This window comes from Ovis aries, chromosome 8 (assembly GCF_016772045.2).
Source record: "Ovis aries strain OAR_USU_Benz2616 breed Rambouillet chromosome 8, ARS-UI_Ramb_v3.0, whole genome shotgun sequence".
In the NCBI taxonomy this organism is placed as follows: Eukaryota; Metazoa; Chordata; class Mammalia; order Artiodactyla; family Bovidae; genus Ovis; species Ovis aries.
The window spans coordinates 89,423,511-89,446,486 of NC_056061.1; the positions used below are offsets into that span (position 1 = coordinate 89,423,511).

At 51.8% G+C, this 22,976-nt stretch overlaps 1 protein-coding gene across 1 annotated transcript in view; it reads right to left on the bottom strand.

Moving 5' to 3' along the window:
* RPS6KA2 (ribosomal protein S6 kinase A2) overlaps window positions 1-14,117 on the bottom strand; it is a 331,417-nt gene extending 317,300 nt beyond the window's left edge. The window contains exons 1-2 of the mRNA XM_027972651.3: window positions 13,658-14,117; window positions 9,383-9,448 (exon numbers count right to left, since the gene is read on the bottom strand). Of these exons, the coding sequence (XP_027828452.1) occupies window positions 9,383-9,448; window positions 13,658-13,720 (129 nt within the window). The 5' untranslated portion in view covers window positions 13,721-14,117. The remainder of the gene's footprint in view (window positions 1-9,382; window positions 9,449-13,657) is intronic.
* Between the last annotated feature and the right edge of the window lie 8,859 nt (window positions 14,118-22,976).

Sequence of the window (22,976 nt, forward strand, 5' to 3'; positions counted from 1 at the left end):
TTAGATCAGGAGCTAGGTTTTACTTTTGCTTTCAAGGCACACAAACCAGCGCTGACTCTGCAAGAGCAGGAACTCTTGGGCAAAGGCTCTAGGTCACAAACCCCAACTTCCTACACGGTAAACACGGAAGGCCTGATTCATGGGCTGGGCAGCTCTGTCTTAAAAAGCCTCCTATGAGGTCAGCAGGTAACCCTCTTAGTTAAAATTAACAGCTAGAAATCAATGCTCTGCCCAACAGAGGTACAATTTAGCTAGATTGATTTTTTCAAGGAAGCAAAATCACATGGAGAGAAGGGTGAGTAGCTTTTAACTTTTAAAACGAAGTGCTTTTGACCTTCCTAAATCAATGGTTTTGGGGAAGGCAGGATGAAAGCATCAGCCTGCCAGTCACAACGGGTGATGTGTTTGTGCAGGAAAACATTCTTCTTCTTGAGAGAAGCATATTGAAATATTTGAGTGAAATGCATGGTTTACACACTGCACCTAAAAACACTTTAGCAAAAAAGAGTAAGAAAAAAATTAACCAAGAAAAAAAAAATTTAACAGAATTGTTACCTAGTCCACATTCAAAATCACCTAACTGTCCCGAGAAATATGTTTTAGAGTCTGTTTCTTTAAATCAGGACCCAAGCTAGAAGCATGCATTACATCCGTTGTTACGTCCCCTACGTTGACCCACAGGCTTCTGTTTCAGATTTTGGGGAGACCAGGCCAGCTGTCTCACAGGGGTGCCACCAGGGTGGCCAGAATAATGGCACCCCAAGATTCCCAGGAGGTAAGCCCCAGAGCTGCGACATGTGCCCTTCCAGGCAAAAGGGACTTTAAAGATGTGTTTATGTCGAGGATCCTGAAATGGGGTGAGTACCTTGATCATATGAATGGTTTATACCATCACAAGGGTCCTTGGACCCTTGGGAGGTGGTGGGAGGGTCAGGTCAGAGCAAGAGTGATGCCACTGCTGAGGGGCAACACGGCAAGGAATCCAGGTGTCTCCAGAGGCTAGAAGAGATGGTGACGTGGCATCACTGACTCCACGGACATGAGTCTGAGCAAACTCTGGAGACAGTGAAGGCCAGGGAGGCCCGGCATCCTGCTGTCCTTCGGGTCACAAAGAGTGGACACAACTGAGCAACTACGCAACGACCAGAGGCTAGAAAAAGCCAGGACATGGATTCTGGAAACGGAGCACGGCCCTGCCTGCACCCAGGCTGTAGGGCCCTGACCTCCAGAATGGCACCATAACAAACCCAGGCTGCCTTCAGCCACCAAGTCTGGTCATCTGTTACCACAGCAATCGGGCGCTGACACAACCATCTGCCTGAGCTGTCTGAGCGCTAAGTCCCAGTGTTCTTCCACTTGTTTCTTTATTTTTTATTCCCCTATGACTCGGTGGTTACGTTTAAAGTAACTTTCTGCATCATTTTTATCAATATATCACTGTATACCCTGTACTGTGGTTATCAATTCTCCTAAACAAACAAAACCACAGCAAAGTGTTCTCTGCTCCCAAACCAGGCGCCCCCAGCACTGCGAGGTCGGGGTGGCCCAAGTCTTGGGGGCTCTGGTGCCCTTGGACACCATGTCTCAGAAGCGACCCAGAGTCCCCTGCATGGAAGTGTGTGGCAGGCAGAGCACAGTAGATGGGGACTCAGCACATGGCCTGGCCGGGGTCTGAGCAGCAGAGACGGCTGCAGAAATCCAGACCACGTGCATTTTGTGTGTTTATCTCATGACTGAAAAATCAGGGTTTCTGGCAAAGACATGGAGACCTGGACGCAGCAGACCAACAAAACTGAGTGTCCTGAGTGTATCTGTTATGGGTTGAAACTTGTCACCGAGAGATCTGTCGAAGCCCAAACCCCAGTGACTCAAGACGTGCCCTCGTGTGGAAACAGGGTCTCTGTGGGTGTCATTACTTGGGACAAGAGTCATCAGGGTGGGCCCAGATCTGAAACGATTGGTGTCCTCAGGAGAAGACGGCCAGGTGAGACGCCCACGGGGAGAGGCCACATGAAGATGGACGCAGAGACCTGAGATGCGTCGAGGAGTCCCAGAACCCCAAGGACTGGGCCAGCCTGCAGGGGCTGGGGCAGAGGCCTGGGGGAATTCGCCCTCCCCGCCTCCAGAGGACCAGCCCGCTGATACCCTGACCTGATTTCCAGCCCCAAGAGCTGCAGGAAACTAAGCATCAGTTGTGTGAGCCGCAGCATCCGTGGAACTTCCCCCGAGGCCCAGGAGAGGAGGCTCAGCAGGAACTCAGTGCCGCCCACGGGCGCTGCACCCAGACACTGCCACCTCTCCCGGGGCCCCTGCCGCCTCCTAACCCGGCTCCCTGACCTCACTCTGTCCCCCAAACTCCCTGCTTCCTGACCCAACAACCAGAGAGACTGTGCTTGAAAAACCTCAATGCCAACACAACACTTTCCTGCTCAGGAGTCACCAGGGCCTTCCCAGAGAAACTGGAACAAAGTCCGGAGACCTGCTGGCAGCACCGCCTGCTCCCTCGGCCCCCGTCCGCCGGCAGGCCCCCTCGGCCTTGAATCATCTGCCTTCGGGTTCGGGGTGGGGGGCTGGTCTCTTCTGTCTTTTACCTCCCAACCTCAACCCCACCTGCTGGGCGAAGTCCTCCCTAACCCGTGCTCCCACCCGTCTGTCCGTCTCCTTCGGTTCTGCACAGCCCCCGCCGCCACGCAGAACGGTCTCGTTAGCTAGCTGTTTACTTGCAGGAACACCAGAGCGTAAAGTGCAGAGATTCTCGTCTGCCTCGCTCATGTGAGTTCCTGCATCACTGGAGCCGGGCCCGGCGCCAGGCACAGAGCTATTGCTCAGCAGACGCTCGCTGAGATAACCGAGATGGGGGAGGGGGCGGGAGTGGGGGAGGGGGCTGGCCGAGTGAGTACCCCCCGGGGGCTGTGATGCCAGAGGGGGCCTGTCCCACCTGCCCGGGTACGCCTGAGACCTCCCATCTTCCCAGGAGGACGCTAGAAAGCACCCTCTTGTATCTATCCCGTTGTTGTAAAAACAGGCATCTGTGTGTGCCTGCATCTTCAAACTGAGACTCAAAACCCTTTGTCTTCTCTGCTTAGGTTACATGCCGTCGCTCCATTCATTCTACCTGAGACGGAAGGTGAGACCTGACTCAGGGTCGGAGGGTCTGGGTCCCTGGGGGAGTCCTTCCCACACTCCCTCCCAGGAGCCGGGAAGAGGGACTGTGGGGGAGGAGTCTCCCGCAAGGAGCCAGGCACTCACTCAACATTCACTTGGCACGGAGGGCTGTTTTGGTACCACATCTCAGAAAAAAATGGTCTTAATGATTCCCTGGAGATTTTTATGACTCACACGGATTGCAGGCTGTGTCTCCACACCCAGTTCCCAGCTGCATCTGTGTTACAAGAGTAAGCGTTTTGGGGATTTGTTTGACTTTTTTATTTCTTCAAAATATCCAAAGGATAAGAAGCTACATGATTTTTCTCTCTGATACTTTGAACCTTACCCACACATGCACAGCATTTTCAAGGAGGAAAATTCACTCTCTCTCTCTCTATATATATATATCCTCTCACTGTAATTATTTAAATGATTCATTTGATATCCATAAAGTACAAGAAACTTTTGTGATTCATTAAGTCAGTCATGCATCCCACCCACGACAGAGGTATCAGCCAAAAAGGCAGAGAGAGGGTGTGTGTGTCTCAGCATCACCTCTGGCTCAAGTTCCCCCATGCTTTTCATGCACACGAAGAGCAAGCTTTGTATTGTCCTCGTTTGAAGAGATTTGGAAGGTCTAATATTTTGGCCACGTAATGTGAAAAGCAGACTCACTGGATAGACTGAGAGCAGGAGGAGAGGGGACGACAGAGGACGAGATGGTTGGACGGCATCCCCGCCTCAATGGACAGGAGTTTGAGCGAGCTCTGGGAGATGGTGAAGGACAGGGAAGCCTGGCGTGCTGCAGTCCATGCGATCGCAGAGCCGGACCCGAATGAGCAAATGAACAACAGCAACAAATTGAAGGGGGAAGGAGAGGGAATTTTCAAAAGAGAAAAAGAGAGGCCCAGGGACACTGCAGGGTGGGTGGGCTCCACGCTGCCCCCCGGGGACGGACGGGGCCTGGGGGACTGGGTTTCTGACCCCAGTGCGGTCACAGAAAGGAGACGAGGGCAGGGTTCCCAGCACACCTGTAACCTTGCTTTAAACCCAGAGGAGAGGACGGAGCACAGCCTTTGACCCTGGGCCCTTAGTCCATCAGCCAAAAACCCACCCGCTAACCTCCGAGATGTAGGAAGAGAAAATAAGTCAGCAGAAAAAGCTTTGGTTTGAAATTCCGTTTTTGGTTGGTTCTCTGCTATAATTACAATATATAATTCTCTGCAAATTACATCATCTCCGATACCTCAATTTCACCCCCTGAAACGCAGGGAAAGTAACAGGCTTGTCGCCCACTTCTTGGTCTTAGGAAGATGGAAGATGACATCAGTCAGGTACACCAGAAGCAAGGCTCTTATCTCAGCACGTCATCGGTTCCTCCACAGGCAGAGGTGCACCATCATTCCAGGGGTCAGACGCAGAAGGCCCCAAAGGACACCCTATCGCAGCCCCAGAGCTTCCTCCAGCCCCGCTGCTGTGCGGTCAACTACATGGAGAGAGCGGCTTTGGCTTCCCTGGTGGCTCAGACAGTAAAATGCCTGCAATGCAGGAGACCCAGGTTCAACCCCTGGGTCGGGAAGATCCCCTGGAGAAGGAAATGGCAACCCACTCCAGTAATCTTGCCTGGAAAATCCCATGGACAGAGGAGCCTTGTGGGCTACAGTCCATGGGGTCACAAAGAGCCGGACGCGACTGAGCGACTTCACTTTTGCTTCATGATTTGGCAACCATCTCAGTAGGTGGCCGGGCGGGCACCCTTTCCTGGTGAGACCACCCGTGAAGTCACTGTGCTGGCAGGAGACACCCCGCCCCCCGGCGGTCAGGAAGCGGCAGGCGGCTGGAGGGTTCACAGGGCCAGAACCCGCGCCCTGCACAGTGTGAACAATTGGCTCTGCAGGACTGTGTACCCCGCCCCCACAACGCACTGTTCTCAGACAGCAGAAGAGGGCTCCGTGAGTGCCCGGGGTTCTAGACGACGTCAGCACGAACTAAGTAATCAGTTTATTCCCAGAGAGGCAGCACTCGGAAGCGCGCTCCTGCTGACTTTGCTACAGAAGCAGAAAGACGAGGATCAAGGATCGCAGAAGCCAAAAATAGCTGCAAGCTGTCTTCTGCGTCCGACAGAGATGGTGGCAAACGCTTCAGAGATGGTGTGATAACCGCAGGGACCCGTGGCTGCTGGTGATGGGAGCTGGGCTTCTTGCCTCGTGTGGATCCTTGCAAATAATTACCACCGACACATCAAATACACTCTACCAACGTTCATCCCCAAACCTCGCCTTTTCCTTCCTGTCTGCCCCAATAGGTGCTGACGTTTGGTGAAGCCAACGTTACTGCTACCACCATGCAGGGCATTTAAACGCCCACGGGAGTTGCAGGGGCTCAGTCACGTTCTTCCAAATGCGTTATGTTTATACTGCTCTTTCCTAGAATTCCTGTAAGGATTAGAGTTCTTGCCTTCTTCTGGACAGAAAACAAGACAGAACTCAAGTGTGAATGGTGACTTCGCCAACTCCAGCTTCAGAGACAGGTGGGTTCTGTAAAGACACACTGATGGGAGGTAACAAGCAGGCTGGGAAGATTGACTCATCCAGCTCTTTTCAAATCCCCAACTATCTTTTCAAGCTGTAATTGCACTGCTTGTAATCGCTTTACCAGTTCTGAGCCTTCATTATTCTTCTTGTCTCACTTCTATTCAACCCAGTTTGGATTGTTTTTTCTGGCTTTTTTTTAAGGAACAATGAAACTGTCTAGATTCCCAGGGCAGGACAAGAGGTAAGAGGCCGTCTGTTGATGTCCGTGGGTGACCTGGGTGCAGGTGGCTCTACCCTGACCTGGGCAAGAGCCTGCTGCTACCGTGACTTCGTCCCAAGGGCTCTGAAAACACTCTTGGTTTGTTCTCTCCTTCAAGATTGAAGGGCTCCCCAAAATTCACCCCTGCCCTGCTTCTCACCCCCCTCCCCTGGCTGAGAACTGGGGACGTCCAAGCTACAGCTGTTGGGAAATCAGGAGGCTGGTCACTGAAGGAGTTCACGTTGACAGATGCTCGGGATTCGAAGAACACCTGCCTGGAGGTGGTCCTGTTGGTCCCCTGACTCCTGGGGAGATGCCAGGGGCCGGGCCGCTGGTGCCCCACCTTCCAGCATCCTCACTCGGCCGAGAGCTGTCATCCCCCCCCACCGCCAACCCCTCAGGGCAGATCTCTGTGCTCCCTGCAGAGTGCTCTCCTGCCAGCCAAGGCTGACAGCAGGGCTGCCACCCTCCCGGCTCTGTTCTGCCTCAGAGGTGCCAGAATCATCTCTGCTGTGAAAACAGAGTGCAGAATTTCCGCGGGAGAGGTGAACACCCCAAGAGTCACAAGGAAATAAGGAGAAACCATGATAATGCTGGGGGTGGCTTCTCTGGACCTGGTTTCTAAGATCGTCCAGACAAGAAAATGATTGTTATTAATAAACAGAACCCTGAAATCAAAGCACTTTAAAAATATATATACACATTCTAGTGTTTTCCACAGGGCATTCTGTGAAATCAGAAACTCGCCTAAAACGCCCCCTGCTACCCCTGTGTGTCTACAGCAGCTGGACACGGAGGTCAGGGATGGAGCAGGGATACAGGGGCTCCTGATGACCTCAGCTCAGAGGCTCATCCTGGATACACCCAGAGGGACCCCCGCTCCCCAGACTTGCCCCCCCCGTCCCCATGTCCCTCCCCCAGATGACTGATGGGGCCTGTGTGCAGGTCAGGAGGCCACAGTCACCACTGGTCTCACCCTCCAGAGGCCCCCACTCTGTACCACAGTGCCCAGCCCAGCGAGGCAGGTGCTTCTGCCTTAAGCCCTAACTCTCTCTGGTGTCCTCATTTCCCGACATTTCCACTGGTCCTGCTACACACACCAGGCCAAAGGAGCAAGGCGACAGGACCACCAAACCCCGCAGAGCAGGGGCCTCGGTTCAGCTCAGTCATGTCCAAGTCTTCACAACCCCATGGGCGGCAGCACACCAGGCCTCCCTGTCCATCACCAACTCCTGGAGCTTGCTCAAACTCATGCCCATCGAGTCAGGGATGCCATTCAACAATCTCATCCTCCGTCATTCCCTTCTCTTCCTGGCTTCAATCTTTCCCAGCAACAAGGTCTTTTCCAATAAGTTGGCTCTTCAAATCAGGTGGCCAGAGTATTGGAGCTTCCAGCTTCAGCATCTGTCCTTCCAATGAATACTCAGGACTGATCTCCATTAGGATTGACTGGTTGGGTCTCCTTGCAGTCCAAGGGACTCTCAAGAGTCTTCTCCAACACCACAGTTCAAAAGCATCAATTCTTTGGTGCTCAGCCTTCTTTATGGTCCAGCTCTCATATCCATACATGACTACTAGAAAAACCATAGCTTTGACTAGATGGACCTTTGCATAAAACGTCCCAAATGTTTGCATAAGATGTCCTACACTTTACACACACACACACATAAGTGAAGAACATTCCACATGTAAGAACTGTATCAGTAAAAGGAGCAACAAGGCTGGGACCATCACAGACAGTCCTACTCATCTGGTCCTCCTTCCATGCAAGGCATGAGGTCTTACCCACAGGCCACCAGTAAACATTCTTGACTGACTGAATGAACAAACCGTTGTGGAAGTGGATATTTTTTCCGAAATAAGACTTTTTTAGTCATCACCCACTTTCAGACTGGCAAGGAGTGCAAAGCCCTCATGCCCAACTCTGCTGCCATCAGATTTCGCATATCTGAGCCAAGGACCTTTTGCTCTGAAGGCTGAGGACTCTGAAGGCTGAGGAGGATGCACGTGGGAAACCTGGCCCCAGAAAAAGTCAGACAGCCACTCAAGACCCCTGGGACACTTCCCCGCTGCTGGATTGGAGCCTGGGGTTTTCAGCATCATCTCTCAGAAGCAGCCACTGACAGGCTGGACCCAGTGTGTTTCAGTTTCCCCACAGACTTTACAAACGCATCCACACCTCAGCCTTGCGTCCTGCAGACACTCCTAGCCACTCTTCATTTACCAAGAGTCAAAGGCAGGCTGACCTTCTGTCATTCAAACAAGGTGACACCGGGAAGCAGGGACCATTCCTCTCCCATGTTCTGTTATCAAAAATAACTTCAAGAGCTTGGTCGACTTTCCCGCGTTCCTGCAACAACTTAGCACCTACGTTTGCATCCCAAGTGCTGAGGATAAGACAACTCGAGACCAGGAGGCCTCAGGAAGTAACTACAGTAACAGGTTCTGTGAGTTACCAAGCACTTCGAGGGGATCCTGGCGCACAGTCAGTCGTGGTGCCAGTGCGGCTGCCACGCTGAGCACCCTGGAGCCTGTCTCCTGAAGCCGACGACTGAAGGGCCTCAGCAATCTCCCTGCCGGAGATATGCCAAAGATTCCCTGGACATCTGAGTCCCCCAGCACCCCATCGCTCCTCCCCAGCCCCACTCAGCACCCCATGGCTCCACCTCCTCAATCCTGCCCAGCTCTCCATCGCTCCTCCCTGCCCCCCGTCCAGCACCCAATCGCTCCTCCCCAGCCCCGCCCAGTGCCCCATTGCTCCTCCCTGGCCCCGCCCAGCACCCCATCTCTCCCCTTCCCAATCCTGCCCAGTTCCCCATTGCTCTTCCCCCCAAGCATCCCATCACTCCGCCCCAGCCCTACCCAGCACCCCATGACTCCACGTCCCCAAATCCTGCACATGCCCCATTACTCCTCCCCCCAAGCACCCCATCACTCCGCCCCCCTGCCCCGCCCAGCGCCCCATCGCTCCACCCCCGGCCCCGCCCAGTGCTCCATCGCTCTGCCCCAGGACCCACTCTGCCCTCTGCCCAGGCGTCCCGACCTGCTCCCTCCCGGCTGCAGAGGGATCCACCTCCTCCCGTGGCCCCAACAACACATCCCAAACGTTCTAAGAGGCCACGTGACCCGACCTCTGGCAGGTGAGAGTGATCCCTCACTTCTCTATTTTCCCTGCGTGTCTTAATTGATAATGACTTGTCATTTTCCCTTTAAAAAGTCCACAAGAGAAGACTGAATCTCACCCCGGGTGGTACTTTTTCTTCCTGTGTTCTAAGTATCCCTTTTGCGGAAAATTATTGACTATAAAATGTACACAACCCATATGGGTACGCGTGTGGGTACATGTATGTACACGCACGTATTTCACTAAAATAACCACTAATTTCCATCTTTCGTTTGCCCCCTCCACCCCACCCTCGTCCCCAAATAATAAAGCACTTACAGTTGCTTCTCCCACAGTGTCTTCTGCAGCGGGCTCTGAGTCTAGGTTTAGATCCTCTTCGGGGGTCTGACAACAAAAGACACACGAAGTGCAGTGAGCATGCCAGTGTTCTTGCAGACAGCATCATACAGGCAATCGGTGCAAAGGACTAGCGAGACACTCGGGGCTGGACGGTAGGACACGGAAATGGCATCAAGGCCCCTCTCCACCTGAATTTAATTAAAACTCTACGACGCTTCATGCCAGAGACAGACCCTTTATGTAACAGGAGGCAAATAAGGCACTGAATGTATATATCCACAATGACAAATCACCAGATCAGCCAGCTGTGCACGCCTGACACCACAATTGAAAGGAGAAGCAGGTGGTGTATATAACTCCCTGACCAGCACGGGGAGGGCGGGGTGTGGATTTACCCGGCCCTAAAAGTCTCAGGCTGTGAGGGCAGAAACAGGTTACAGGGAGGCTTTGTGGCCAGCCTGTTAGAGTGGAACAAAACCACAGTCTCGAGCCAAAGCTCAGAGCGTGAATTAAACCAGAGAGAGTCAAGTCCCAAATCATAAAGTCAAAAACTGTTGTTTCTGCAGAGCAGGCCTTGAGCAGAAAGGTCTGTGTCTGAGCTTTGCCTCCCACTTCGTGACTTCAGACAAATTGCTTAACCCAAACCTCAGTTTCCCCACATAGAAAATCAGGGACGTAAGGATATCTGCCACTCAGAGAGACAGACAGAATTCAGGGAAATAAGAGCTCACAGCACTCCGCCCCGGCTCTGGGTGCGGCGGACGCTCAGAGCTGGCTGCCGTCACAACCATTTCTAGTTGGGTTTTCAGCCCAACAGCCAGGAGATAATCGTCACTGTACGAGCTAGGCTGGGAACTTCAGGAGCCGTGTTTGATCTGCACTGCTTAAAAACAGGGCTTTCTCCTCTCTCTAACGTGTGATGACACCTCGGAAGGAAAAATGTCGCTGAGTCCTCTGAAGGACAAACAAGAAGGGTCAGCTGGGCCTCCTGGACTGCTGCTGCCCTGCCTTCCCACCCACACTTCCCACGAACTCACTCCCCAGCACATCCCCCCTCCCCGGAGCACGCCCTGGGCACTGGGCCTCTGCTGACAGCAGTGGCGGGAAAGTCCTGCTCTGAAGACATGTGTGTGTCTAACTTGCTGACGCACCGTTCACACAGTCGGCTCAGTTCAGTCGCTCAGTCGTGTCTGACTCTTTGCGACCCCATGAACCGCAGCACGCCAGACCTCGCTGTCCATCACCAACTGCCGGAGTCTACCCAAATCCACGTCCATTGAGTCGGTGATGCCATCCAACCGTCTCATCCTCTGCCGTCCCCTTCTCCTCCTGTTCACACAATACTTGGTGCTTGTCTTTGGTGCCAGCTTCTTCTGGGCTTTTATGCAGGTCCCAGTTTTTTAATTAGCACATGTTTCCTTGTCAACACGCCTCATTCATGGGTAAAATACACCTTCCAAATACCTCAAAACATTTCATAAACCACAAACACCTTCCTTAGACTGTCAAATGAACTTCCCCTGGTCTGTGTGCTAAAGCAGGGTCGATTTTTATAAGGACATATAGGGATTCTACATAAGGATTTTTATAAAGATTCTCTAGTCCAGTGACCCTCAAATCCAACTTAGTTCAGTTCCCTCTCACTGCAGATGAGAAAAGACATTAGAGGGGAAGTAGCTCATGAAGGCAGGAAAAACCTAGAGTCCACGAACATTGATCACTACTCCGGAAAACCAACATCTGGTTCTGTTAAATGTGTATAAAGCAAACAACGTAAGCGCTGGCATCATATAGCATTTTCTCACAGAAAACCACACCTTTTATGCAAGGATTTTGTGACACTTAACTTGGAGCTCAGAGGTCAAATGGACTCCATCTGCTGCTACTGCTGCTGCTAAGTCGCTTCAGTCGTGTCCGACTCTGTGCGACCCCATAGACAGCAGCCCACCAGGCTCCCCCGTCCCTGGCATTCTCCAAGGAAGAACAATGGAGTGGGGTGCCATTTCCTTCTCCAATGCAAGAAAGTGAAAAGTGAAAGTGAAGTCGCTCAGTCGTGTTCGACTCTTCGCGACCCCATGGACTGCAGCGTACCAGGCTCCTCGGTCCATGGGATTTTCCAGGCAAGAGTACCGGAGCGGGGTGCCTTTGCCTTCTTCGGGACTCCATCTAGCGTTGCCCAATTCCTTGATATGGGAGTTAGTTTAGTATCACACAACATAGAGCGTGTGCCAAACCGGGAAACAAAATCAGCCTCTGGGCTCCAAAACAGATCTCACGTTTTCCTGACACCTTGAAATGTCTCAGGGTTAATATTTCAGGTTTAATCTTTCTGTAGAAAGAGCTCTCATTTCTGGGTTCCAAATAAACAAGAGATTGAATGCTCTGTCTTAACTTCCTTAGGGTTTACTATCCCAAAACATTCACCCAGGAAGCCTAAAGAAAATTTCTTTTGCTTCAGGACCTTTAAATTTATCCAATTTTTATTATTTGTTGTTGCATATACATGAACCTCAAAGACTTCTATAAAGGTGCCCTCTCTGCGGGGTGGCGAGGCCCTGCAGTATCTCAGCCAACTGGGCTTCAGATTATTCCAGATTGCAAGCTTTTTCTAAGATCATGTTATATATATTTCTAATAATGTGAGTATATCTATTGCTGGCGTATTTTCAATTTTAGAAATGTCTGTACGCAGGCTGCTGTCCAGGCTTGGGTCACGGGCCATGGCACAGTGTGCAGAGTGTGCAGAGTCCCAGAAGACATGCTCCAAACCTCCGCCTCTCCTCACTCGTTTCTAAGCCCCCCGACCAACCTCCCCCAGCAGAAAGGCTTCCTCCACGGGGCTTGGATGTTGAGGGGCACCAGCTGGGCGCCCCCACCACCACCAGCAGAGTTCAGATCACCAGGAGGGGCTCAGAAAGCAACCAGAGCTAGGAATGGGCCTTTTGGTCCATCATTAATTCAAGTGATCAGTTCAACCTGTTAAAAACCGAAACCTTTCTCAAACGAAAAAATAAACTTGATTTGGCAGCCTGCTGAGTGAGAGGTTCTTTCTAAGGTATTGCTGTCATTGCCGAGAACAGCCTCGTGTGCAGACAGAATAATCAACAGGCCTGACCCGTGGGGTCATCGCCTCCCACTCAGGTAGCTCCATCGAAGAACTGGCCCTCATATCTGTGCCAGGCTTGACAAGCTCCTCTGACCAATGTACACACCCCAGGCATTAATAAGTTAGTGGGGCTTCCAAAAAAAGTATTAAATATAAAATATTAACTAAATTCTCTTCTGAAACAGAATCTCTCCTTCTGTTTAAAATTACTTGAATGTCTCAATACATAGTGTATATATATATAAAAATAACATCTATAAAACATGTAAACTAGGAAGAACTGAACTCACTGACATGATACAGGATGTTCGAGATAAGGCAAAAGTTAAAGGCTGGATTTTGTAAAGGTTTGGTCAGTTACTAAAATCTGCCATTTATAAATGTGGTTTGAGTTGCTATGAACACAGCACAGGTGTATTAAATAATTCAATAGACTTAATAACTTTGGGGAACTTTCTCTTCCAGGAAAAATATACATTGATGTTCTAGAATTCAAACTGGAAATTCCAAGAAAGGAGAGCTCTGCGTCCCTAGGGTAGCACAAGTTAAGCAGAATCATACCTGCCTCCCACCCGCCAGGCAGCCCCGTGGGCGGCCGCTGACATGTGCGTTTCATTGTCTTTTCATCCTCGATCTCTCCTCTCTATTCAAACACACACCCTGTTAAGGTTGCATCGTCTCTGTGCCTGGTTTCTTAAGGCAGAGCTCATCACTTGTTTCGCCTTCTGGTTTCATCCTTCACTGTAGCAGTTGGAAGGCTTATAATTTAAAGCCACTTGTTGAAGGGAATAAACTGATGCAGCTTAGTTTGAAAGCATGGAGACTCTTTTAAGGCACACACTCTAAAATGCATCCTGAAGTTTGGCTGAAGAGCAGCCATTTTTTTCTTCATTCATTTTCATTCATATATTTACACCACACACAACGCCTTGTGTGGGTGTGTGTGCACAGACGTATGTACAGTTTACATGTGTATATAAACACAGCACACACACCCCTATACTCATTAAACATCCCAGGCTCTACCACATAATAGTCGCTCAATAAATATGATTTCTCTATAGTACACAGACTGCCCACTGGCCGCAGAGTTAGGGTTTTTAAGGAGACTGCAGAAAAAGTACCACACTTTCCTTCTCTGGACTCACCTCTATTTCCATGGGCTCCACCTCTATCTTTTTCCATAGCTCCAGCAACTGTGCAATGGGCATGTTTGAAAACTTTCCCTCCGATCAAGTATGGACAGGGAGGAAGCAAATGACCGGAGGCACCACGGAGATCCAGACAGGATGTCGGAGCGCAGGCAGAGGCGGGCGGCGCTGGAGGAGGGCAGCCGGCGAGGACGCAGTCCTGCTGGGACGGCCGCGGACGCCGGTCAGGTCCTCGGGCCCGGGGTTGGGGAAGGAGCCGGGGGTCTTCAGTGTGGCTGCTCCGCCGGCGCGTCCTCGCCCCCGACGGCCGCCACGCCACCCCCGGACTGCGCCAAGGGCTCGGCCGCTTCGCGCTGGCGCTGGCCGGAGCTGCGAGCCGGAGGAGGAGGAGGCAGGCTGCAGCCTCGGGATGCGCGCTGCGACTTTCCCGGAGTGCGCGCCGGCTCGGCCTCAGATTGGACTCGCCGCCTCGCCCCCTCCCCTGAGCGGCCGCTCCCCTCCCCCACTATTTTACCTTAATTGGCTCTAAACGGCGGGTGAGAGTTGGGCCTGAGGCTGCTGCTGCCATAGAAACCGCACAGCAACCGAGGGCTGGGGGAGGGGGGGTGGCGAGGAGGGGGCCGTGCGGCAGGTTCTGCCCCCTCCCGCCCCTCGCACGCGCGCGTGCACACGCCTGCACACACCCCTCCCTTCGCCAAGAACTGCGCTGAGCCCCCTAGGACCACCTGCAGCCAGCGGGGACGCTAGGGGCGTCCAAGGCCAGAGGCCAGGTGCTCGAGAGCTGCTCCTGCACCGGCGTTTCAGAGACTCTGCATTAGAGAACCGCCTCTGGAGGGGCGATTGGGGCAGCTCCTCGGCCTGGGTGTCGGCCCCCTCAGCCCCCAAGCATCAGGGAAGCACTCCCTCTCCAGGGAAAAGGAAGGGAGGTGGGGCTGGGGGCGGGGGGCGGGGGGCCGGCCGGGCCGCGTCCTGCGGCTCCTCCTGCTCCAGACAAGGCCGTCCTGGGGCAGCCGGCGGCCTCCGCACCTCGGGAGCCGGCAGCCGTGCTGGTCCTGGGAGACAGGAGGAGAAGTGCTGGGCGGGTCAACTCCCAGGCGGGGGGCTCAGAACAAGGATCCTGCTGGACTCGGAGCAAGGACTGGGGAGAGGGGCGGTCACGCACATCAGAGGTTTGCTAAGTTGCAGGGAGGATGCTCTGTGCACCGAGAACAGCGTCTTGTTTAATGTCCCCTGTGATGCGGATTTCACCATCCCGTCTGGTAGAGAGAAAACCCTGAGGCTCCTAGAGAAGGACCGAGCCCAGAGTCACACGGTTCCCCGGTGGCAAAACCGGAAGTGAAGTCCGGCTGACTCAGCTGGGGCTCTGTGATCCCAGTTTCCTGCAGAAGGGAAGCCAGGGGTGCGATTTTCTAAGTAACATTTCCCTCCTTTGGGTCTCTCTTTTTTTTCCTCTTTTTGGTCTTTGTACTTTTCCTCACACCGTCTCTGTCTTAGAATAAAAGATGTCTGCACTTGGAAATACATTCATCTCTCCAGATTTCTAAGGCTAATGTGATTTTTGGTTTCCTCCTTTGGTAAATGGTGGTAAAGTCTAATACAATTTAATGTTGCTTCTGGAATAAGTATTCATTTCTATAGCAAATTCCTTTATCTCTGGGAAAAAATATCTAAGAAATGCCTTACTGCTTCCCAAACTTACCAATAATATCTTTGTCCTTTTCATCATTATAAAAATCACAAAGAAATCCAATTCATTAGAAAAACAAAAAACCAACAATAACCACTCACTCAGCTGTGTCTGACTCTTTGCAAAGCCTGGACTGTAGCCCACCAGGCTCCTCTGTCCATGGGATTCTCCAGGAGAGAGTGAGTACTGGAGCGGGGTGCCATTTCCTTCTCCAGGGGATCTTCCCAATCCAGGGGTTGAACCCACGTCTCCTGCACTGAAGGCAGAATGTTTACCATTTGAACCACTAGGGAAGCCCCAACAATAACCGTGAACTAGCTCAGATTCCAGACAATGTATGTTTCAGAGGGAAAATACAGTCAGGATTAACAGAAAAGTTTCCATTCCTAGTGTGGATTTACAAAAGTCACTTATCTTTCTTTAAAACGGGGCCAGTAAGGATTTTAAACATTAATTCCATTCAAAATAAAAATAATACCAGGATTGTTTGTTTTCAAAGGTGACAATCGCTGGTTGACAGAGCAGAGTGAAGGCTTCCAGTGTGTTCACCAAGTTAAGGGGATTCGGGGTGTAACTCAGAAGGCCAAGGTTGCTGTCACTCAGTCGCTAAACCACGTCCAACCCTTTGCAACCCGGTGGACTGCAGCAGGCCAGGCTCTCTGTCCTCCACTATCACCAAGAGTTTGCTCAGATCCACATCCATCAAGTCCGTGATGCCAGCCAACCCTCTCATCCTCTGTTGCCCCCCTCCCCTCCTGCCCTCAATCTTTCCCAGCATCAGGGTCTTTTCCAATGAGTCAGCTCTTCGTATCAGGTGGCCAAAATATTGGAGTTTCAGCTTCAACATCAGTCCTTCCAATGAACACCCAGGACTGATCTCCTTTAGGATAGACTGGTTGGATCTCCTTGCAGTCCAAGGGACTCTCAAGAGTCTTCTCCAACACCACAGCTCAAAAGCATCTGTTCTTTGGTGCTTAGCCTTCTTTATGGTCCAACTCTCACACCCATACATGACTACTGGAAAAACTATAGCTTTGACTAGACGGACCTTTGTCAGCAAAGTGATGTCTCTGTGTTTTAATAGGTCAAGACTTTTTAAAATTCAAGATTAATAACAGGTGAACTGAAATGGGTTTGTGTAATAAAGAAAGGGAAATCATTGGTATAAAAAGTAGTGCTGAAGAGATGTTGGGACTTTTCCGTCTGAAGGACTGAGCTCAGGAAGCTCTGGAAGCCAGGTTGGGGGGTAGAAAATGAAGTGGGGTTCCTTACTGGGAGTTCATAAAACCTCCACTTTCTGAAATTTTCCATGAGTATTCTGAGATGGGGCAGACAGAAGGGAAGTGCTGGTCTTCTCACTTGGGGGAGGAACAAGGAAGAAAAGGACATGGGGTAGGGACCAGCCGCCTGCATCCTGGGGCGAGGGGCTGGATCCACACAGGCCAGACCAGCTGTCTGCAGACACAAAGGAGCTCGTGTTACAGGCGCAGCTTAGGAGTCTGGTGGGCGAACGCAGAGAATACGGCTCATCGTTTAGATGACGTCTCCTTTTAAACTACGCAAAGGTGACACTAACAAAGAGACCGAAGTCTATTCAGCGATTCCGCAGGTGAAGCAGAGGAGCAGGAGTGAAGTGAGGAATCGAGGGGGCGGGACCCGGTTCTGCACCTGGGACCCTGTGTCCATGCCCGCCACACTCTGCACCGCCGCCTCTGAAACACCAAAAGATTGTTCCTGAAAGGCAAACAACCACCTCGATGGATTCTCTCCCCCCACCGCCATCACCTTCATGGACGCCACCTGCCCAGACATGGTACCTGGCCTGCTGGATGGAAAGGAAGAAAGAACAGACTCCCTAGGAAACCAAAATGTGAAATAAAGTTTAAAAGACAACTTCCAAACAGATGTATTGGTCCAGTACGAGATCGCCCCATTTGTAAATCTCAAAGTGGGAAATGAAACAATGAGACACGGACTAGTTCTCCAAACAGAAGTAATGCTGAGTCGCTTCGATGGTGTCTGACTCTTTACGGCCCCATGGACTGTAGCCCGCCAGGCTCCTCTGTCCATGGGATTCTCCCAGGCAAGAATACTGGAGTGGGTTGCCTTGCCCTCCTCCAGGGGGTCTTCCTGACTCGGGGATCGAACCCGAGTCTCCTGTGGCTCCTGCAGGTGGATTCTTCACCGCTGAGCCACTGGGGAGGCCTAAAGGAAGGGATGATACCATCCAGATCCCTAAAAGGATAAAGGCCCACATAGAGGGGAAAGAAATCGCGTCCTAAGTCCCAGAAGACCTGAACGACTTTTTCCACAAGAACACAAGCATCAGTTTCCAAGGAGAAGCAGCAGCTGGCACATCCTTGCAGGAACGGGTCTGTAACGAAGCACGCCGTGCAGGCGGAAAGCAGCGGGAGTGCCTCAAGAGTCACGGCCACTCTTGGCCACAGACACTGTGAACAGGGGCGTGCGAGCTGCTGTCAGGGTCCCGGAGGCCAGCCCCCAGCCAAACCCCTCACTGCCCTGCAAATCTTAAAATGACTTTCTTCTCTGAGCAAGACTGGTAACGTGGGTGTAAGGGTGTCTCGTGACTTGAGGGGAGGGCCCGCGGCTGATGCCAAGTCACCCGGTGCTTGAGATGACAAGACGGCTTGACTCCCTGGAGAAATGACCCGACGGTTTACCCTGGGCTGTTCTGTCTGGCTGGTTGCCGTGACCAGAGAATTCGGGAAAGAGAAGAGAATTACTCATTTCTAGGGGAGTGACCACCAGCCTTGGTATTTCATTCTCCAGGTTTCACGCATTTCTCCAAACACACCAAAACCAAATCAGTTTTCATTTTAACACACAGGCACAGTTTCCGTTGTCACGAGCTGAAGTGTCTTCCCCAGCCCCCTCCACCGCACGACTTACGCACTGAAGTACAAATGCGACCTTGGGTGGAAAGAGGACCTTGGTAGTTGTAGTTAGTGAAGGTGAGTTCTCAGGGGAATAGGGTGGCCCTAATCCATTAGGACCGACATCCTCACAAAAGGCGGAGATGTGGGGACTTCCCTGGTGTTCCAGAGGCCAGGACTTCGTGCTCCCAACGCAGGGGGCCCGAGTTTGATCCCTGGTCAGGGAACTGGATCCCACGTGCCACAGCTAAGACCCAGTACAGCCAAATAAGTAAAAATAAACACTTTTTAAAAGTTGTAAAGAGGAGTAGATGCGGACACCTATGGGCCTGGGGAGAAGGCCCGTGGACGCTTGGTCCTGCGGCCACAGCCAGGGAGCCGGCGGAACTGGAGAGTGGCGTGGGACAGACCCTCCCTGGGGCCCTGCTGACACCTGGGCCTCAGACCCCAGCCTCCAGAACGGCCAGAGGAGGCATTTCCACTGTCTAAGGCCCCCATCTGTGGTTGTTTGTGTGGCAGTGAAGCTAGCACATCCCCAGGGGACCGGGAAGAGTCTAATGATGAATCCGGAGGTCCCCAGCCACCGGGACCCAGAGAGGGTCCACGCCCACCAGGGCCCAGAGAGGGCCCCCAGCCACCGGGACCCAGAGAGGGCCCCCAGCCACCGGGACCCAGAGAGGGTCCACGCCCACCAGGGCCCAGAGAGGGCCCCCAGCCACCGGGACCCAGAGAGGGCCCCCAGCCACCGGGACCCAGAGAGGGTCCACGCCCACCAGGACCCAGGGAGGTCCAGGGAGACTGGTGCCAGGAGGCCCTGGTCCACACCTTCTTTCTTCAGGGGACGGCGTTTCAGATGGAGACTCGTAAGCTTCAGACTTCCAGAGAGGCTTTCAGAACCCCCTTTATGCACTAACATCCTGCAGTTTGGTCCAGAAAGACATGAAAGGTTTTCGGAACCCAAACCAGCCAAGCCCTGTCTCCAGCACTACAGAGCCGTGTCACCGCACCAGAATGGAGGCTTCTTTCCACCAGAAGTTATTCACGAGGAGGGAAAAACCGGCTGAATACAAAATCAACAGCGTCTCTGTATCATGGAAAGTAAATTATACGCTAGGAGAACATGCTGAAGAAGGAGGCTTGCTTGCAGGCTTCCCAACTAACATTCCGTCTCTGCTGGGGAAAGCGCGTGGGATCCCGACGGCGGGAGCCCTGGTCACCCCAGAGAGGCCTCGGGCCTTCCGGACAGAAACACATCCCTGGACACTCACCTGCTCACTCCGGTCGTGTGAACGCCAATTGTAAGAAAGGACACGCACACACCAAGCACAGAGGACGGTAAAAATGATGAAGATCGACATGGACCTTTTCACTCCACTTGTCCCCTTCACCCACATAGAACGCTGCACAGAGATTAGCAGAGTCTTGTAACAATACTAGCTGGCGGTTACCAGCCTTCCCGGTTGGGAGTCTTGCTGATTTGCTGGTCTTTCCCTCTTCCCTAATTCAGCAGACTCTGCAGCGATTGTCAATTAGGTAATTTTCAGGGATGTATTTAATTGGGCTTCCAACATTTATTCCAACTTCATAAGGCTAGCACATCCACTAACCCCACAGCAATGAAACATCGCGTGAGGATGGGCCCTGTGCCGTTGCCGCTCAGCCAGGCCTCACGTGGAAGGTGCCGGCGTCACCAGTACTGGGCATTTCTGCTGGGATTCAGGGGAGTGACCGTGGCCTTCAAGAAGGAAAGGTAAAGGAAAATAAACGTATCTCTAGTTTTTGTTTGTTTGGTTTTTTTTTTTTAAGAAAAAGCATTCCCTGTTGGACCAACTCAAGTTCCTTCTGAAAACAAGAATAGCAACATTGATGTGTATAAGCTGAACACATGGCATGCCTTTCTAAAAGAGTGTGAAGTCTATGGAGCCTGCAGACACAGTGTCCGGCCTTGAGGAGAGGTGAGGAGTCAGCACCCAGCCCGGGGGGCTGACTCAGAACACCCCGCCCGTCCTCCTGCGGCTGACGACCCGCAGGTGCTGGCTGCTGCCATTGTCACTGTCCCCTTAGGCTTGCTAAGCATTTGTTTCAGGGTGTGGTTGCTTCATAGTGCTGTGTTTGCGTCAGGTATACAGCAAAATGAGTCAGTCACACACACACTCTCTCTCTCTCTCTCCTTTTTTAGAGCCTCCTCCCATGTAGGCTATTACAGAGTCCTGCGCAGAGTCCCCTGGGCTGCATAACAGGTCCTTATCAGTTAGCCACCTCATATACAGCAGCGTGTGTATCTCAGTCTCAGTCTCCCCGTTTAACCCTTCCCTCCCCTCATCCCTGGGGAACCACTGAGCAGCTGAGCACACACAGCACACAGCTTTAACGATAGCTGAGTCACTTTACCAAGAGAGAAATGACTATCAGTTACTCGGTTACGATGGAAGGAGGCAGGAAACAATACAAATGACTAGAAGCCATAAGCAGCAAAGCTTAGAAGCCCGTGCTCCCCAGACGCTCTACTAGATTTTGGAAGGAACTGGTGGTGGTTTAGTCACTAAGTCCTCCGTCCCCGGGATTCTCCAGGCAAGAGTACTGGAGTGGGTTGCCATTTCCTCCTCCAGAAAGAGTTGGAACCAGTCATAATTTTTACTGACGTTAGAAAATTAAGCATATGTACAAGTGGTATTTGGTAAGTTATTAGAACTGTGATAGTTACTTTCTTACAACAGAAACAACCAGTGAAAACATAGGGGTCTTCCAAATAATCTTTGGAATCAAGTATCTAGTCCAGGTGAAAGTATCTGTAGTCATGATAATACAGCTATAGAATATTCACTATAGTGGTACGGAATTCTCTTTTATTGGAGAAAGCGGTAGTCAGAGGAGGCGTTTGAATCCACAACTGAATTAAACTCCTTGAGACACAGCCCAAGGGCAGGGGTGTTTCCAGCGTGAGAAGCACTTTTCCGATCACAAGAACACAAATGCCAGGGCCACAAGCCCCACCTCTGGCTCCTCTGTTCGCAAGGATTTGTTTGTCTCCGTGCTCTTGACTTTCATTTCAGCATCCGATTTTTTTTAAAAAGATTAACACATGCTTATCTCATTAGGAAAATGTAAGAACACAGTGAACAAGCTAACCCTGACACAGGTCTTACAACAAAAAAGATTTTCCTTGAAGTGTTTAGCTTAAGGGATGACTGGACCAGTAAAAATGAAGGGCATCTTCTGCCTTGAAAATGAAAGGCCATTTCTGCACCAGTGTTTGAGATCTGAAAAGAATCCTGCAAGGTGAAAGCATGGAAAGATATCCTTGGATAGTAAGCTACCAAGGCCAGAGGACTCTCACCACCAGCATGCCCAATGCCATACTCAGCCGTGCCCTGACCCGTCTCAAAGGATGCCTTAAAGTTCCCCCAAACCAGAGGGGTACACTTGCAGGTTGGGAGGGCCCAGAGTCTGTGAGATGATGACCCGGGGACAGTCTTCCCTGGTCAAGACTGGAGGTGTCCTGTGAGCCTCAGCCTCACCTGTAGGGGGAGGCTCCGTCCCTCCTTCAGGAACAAGGTTTTTGTTTACTAACATAAAGCGAAGCGTTAGTAAACCCTAGAGGTCAGGTTAATCTGTGTTCGCCAAAGCACCCAATGCAGCACCGAATACACGTTCTTGCTTCACAAACGATAACTGATTAGTTGCTAAGGGGATTTTTTTCAGGTATCAACAGAATTGTTTGTGTGTGAAGATGTGCACATGTAACCCATGGGTTTCCTGGAAAAAAATGAAGCTCCGGAATCGCCTGGCACTCTCCACCCCTTTTGACTGGCCCTACAACATTCCAAGCAAAACCCTGCGACTCCTCTGCGGCCCCTCCCCGAGGGCAGGACCCTCGCTTGGCCCGTGACGTCTCAGCAGACAAGCACAACCCTGGGTCCACATTGTATCTTTGCACAAGTCTCTGCTGAACAGAGAGATATCTGGGCCTTGGAGGAGGACGTAAAAACCGTGAATGAGGCCCGACAAGATCCGTGTCCCAGGATGCGTGCATCGACTATGGATTTTGCTAAAGTTTTATAGGGCAGAAGAGGTATTTTCCCCGGTTTTAAATGCAAATTCTTTGAAATGAATATTTAATACATTACTGAAAGCGCCGGTAAAGGAATGATCATAGCAGGACAGTTTTTTTTTTTTTTAATCCAAGTGTCCCTTTAGTATTGCGAGGTATTTCTTGAGAATAGTTCAACGTAACCTTGAATTTGTAAACTCGTGTAGGGAATGAAGGAGCATGTATTTCTTATAAGGACAAAAAAAAGTCTGAAGAAAAGTTGATTCGTGTTCTCCCCCACCCCAAGTCCCCAGGAGGCTGACCTCTCCGGTAATGGCAGACAGAGCTCCCGGGACACTCAGCCGGCAAGGGAGACAGTCTGCTTAAGCAGAGGCTTGGGTCAAGGACCCATGGCTTTATGAAGCTGTTTTCCCCTAGTGCACCCTGACTTCTGCTCCCAACCTACCCGCCCCCCAGGCTCCCAGGTTCCCATGGATGAGCACAGATGCCCGGGGAGGCAGCTGGACCCAGAGGGACCTGAGACAGCCTTTCTATCCATGGAGCAGTGGGTGACCGGAGTGGACCCCAGTGCTGTCCAGTCATCGCATACCTGGGGGAGACCTCGGGAGTTGCCCCAGGGGTCTGGGGTGATTGGGATTTGACCCCAGAATGCATTCGATTTGCAGAAGAGGAATGTGATTGTTT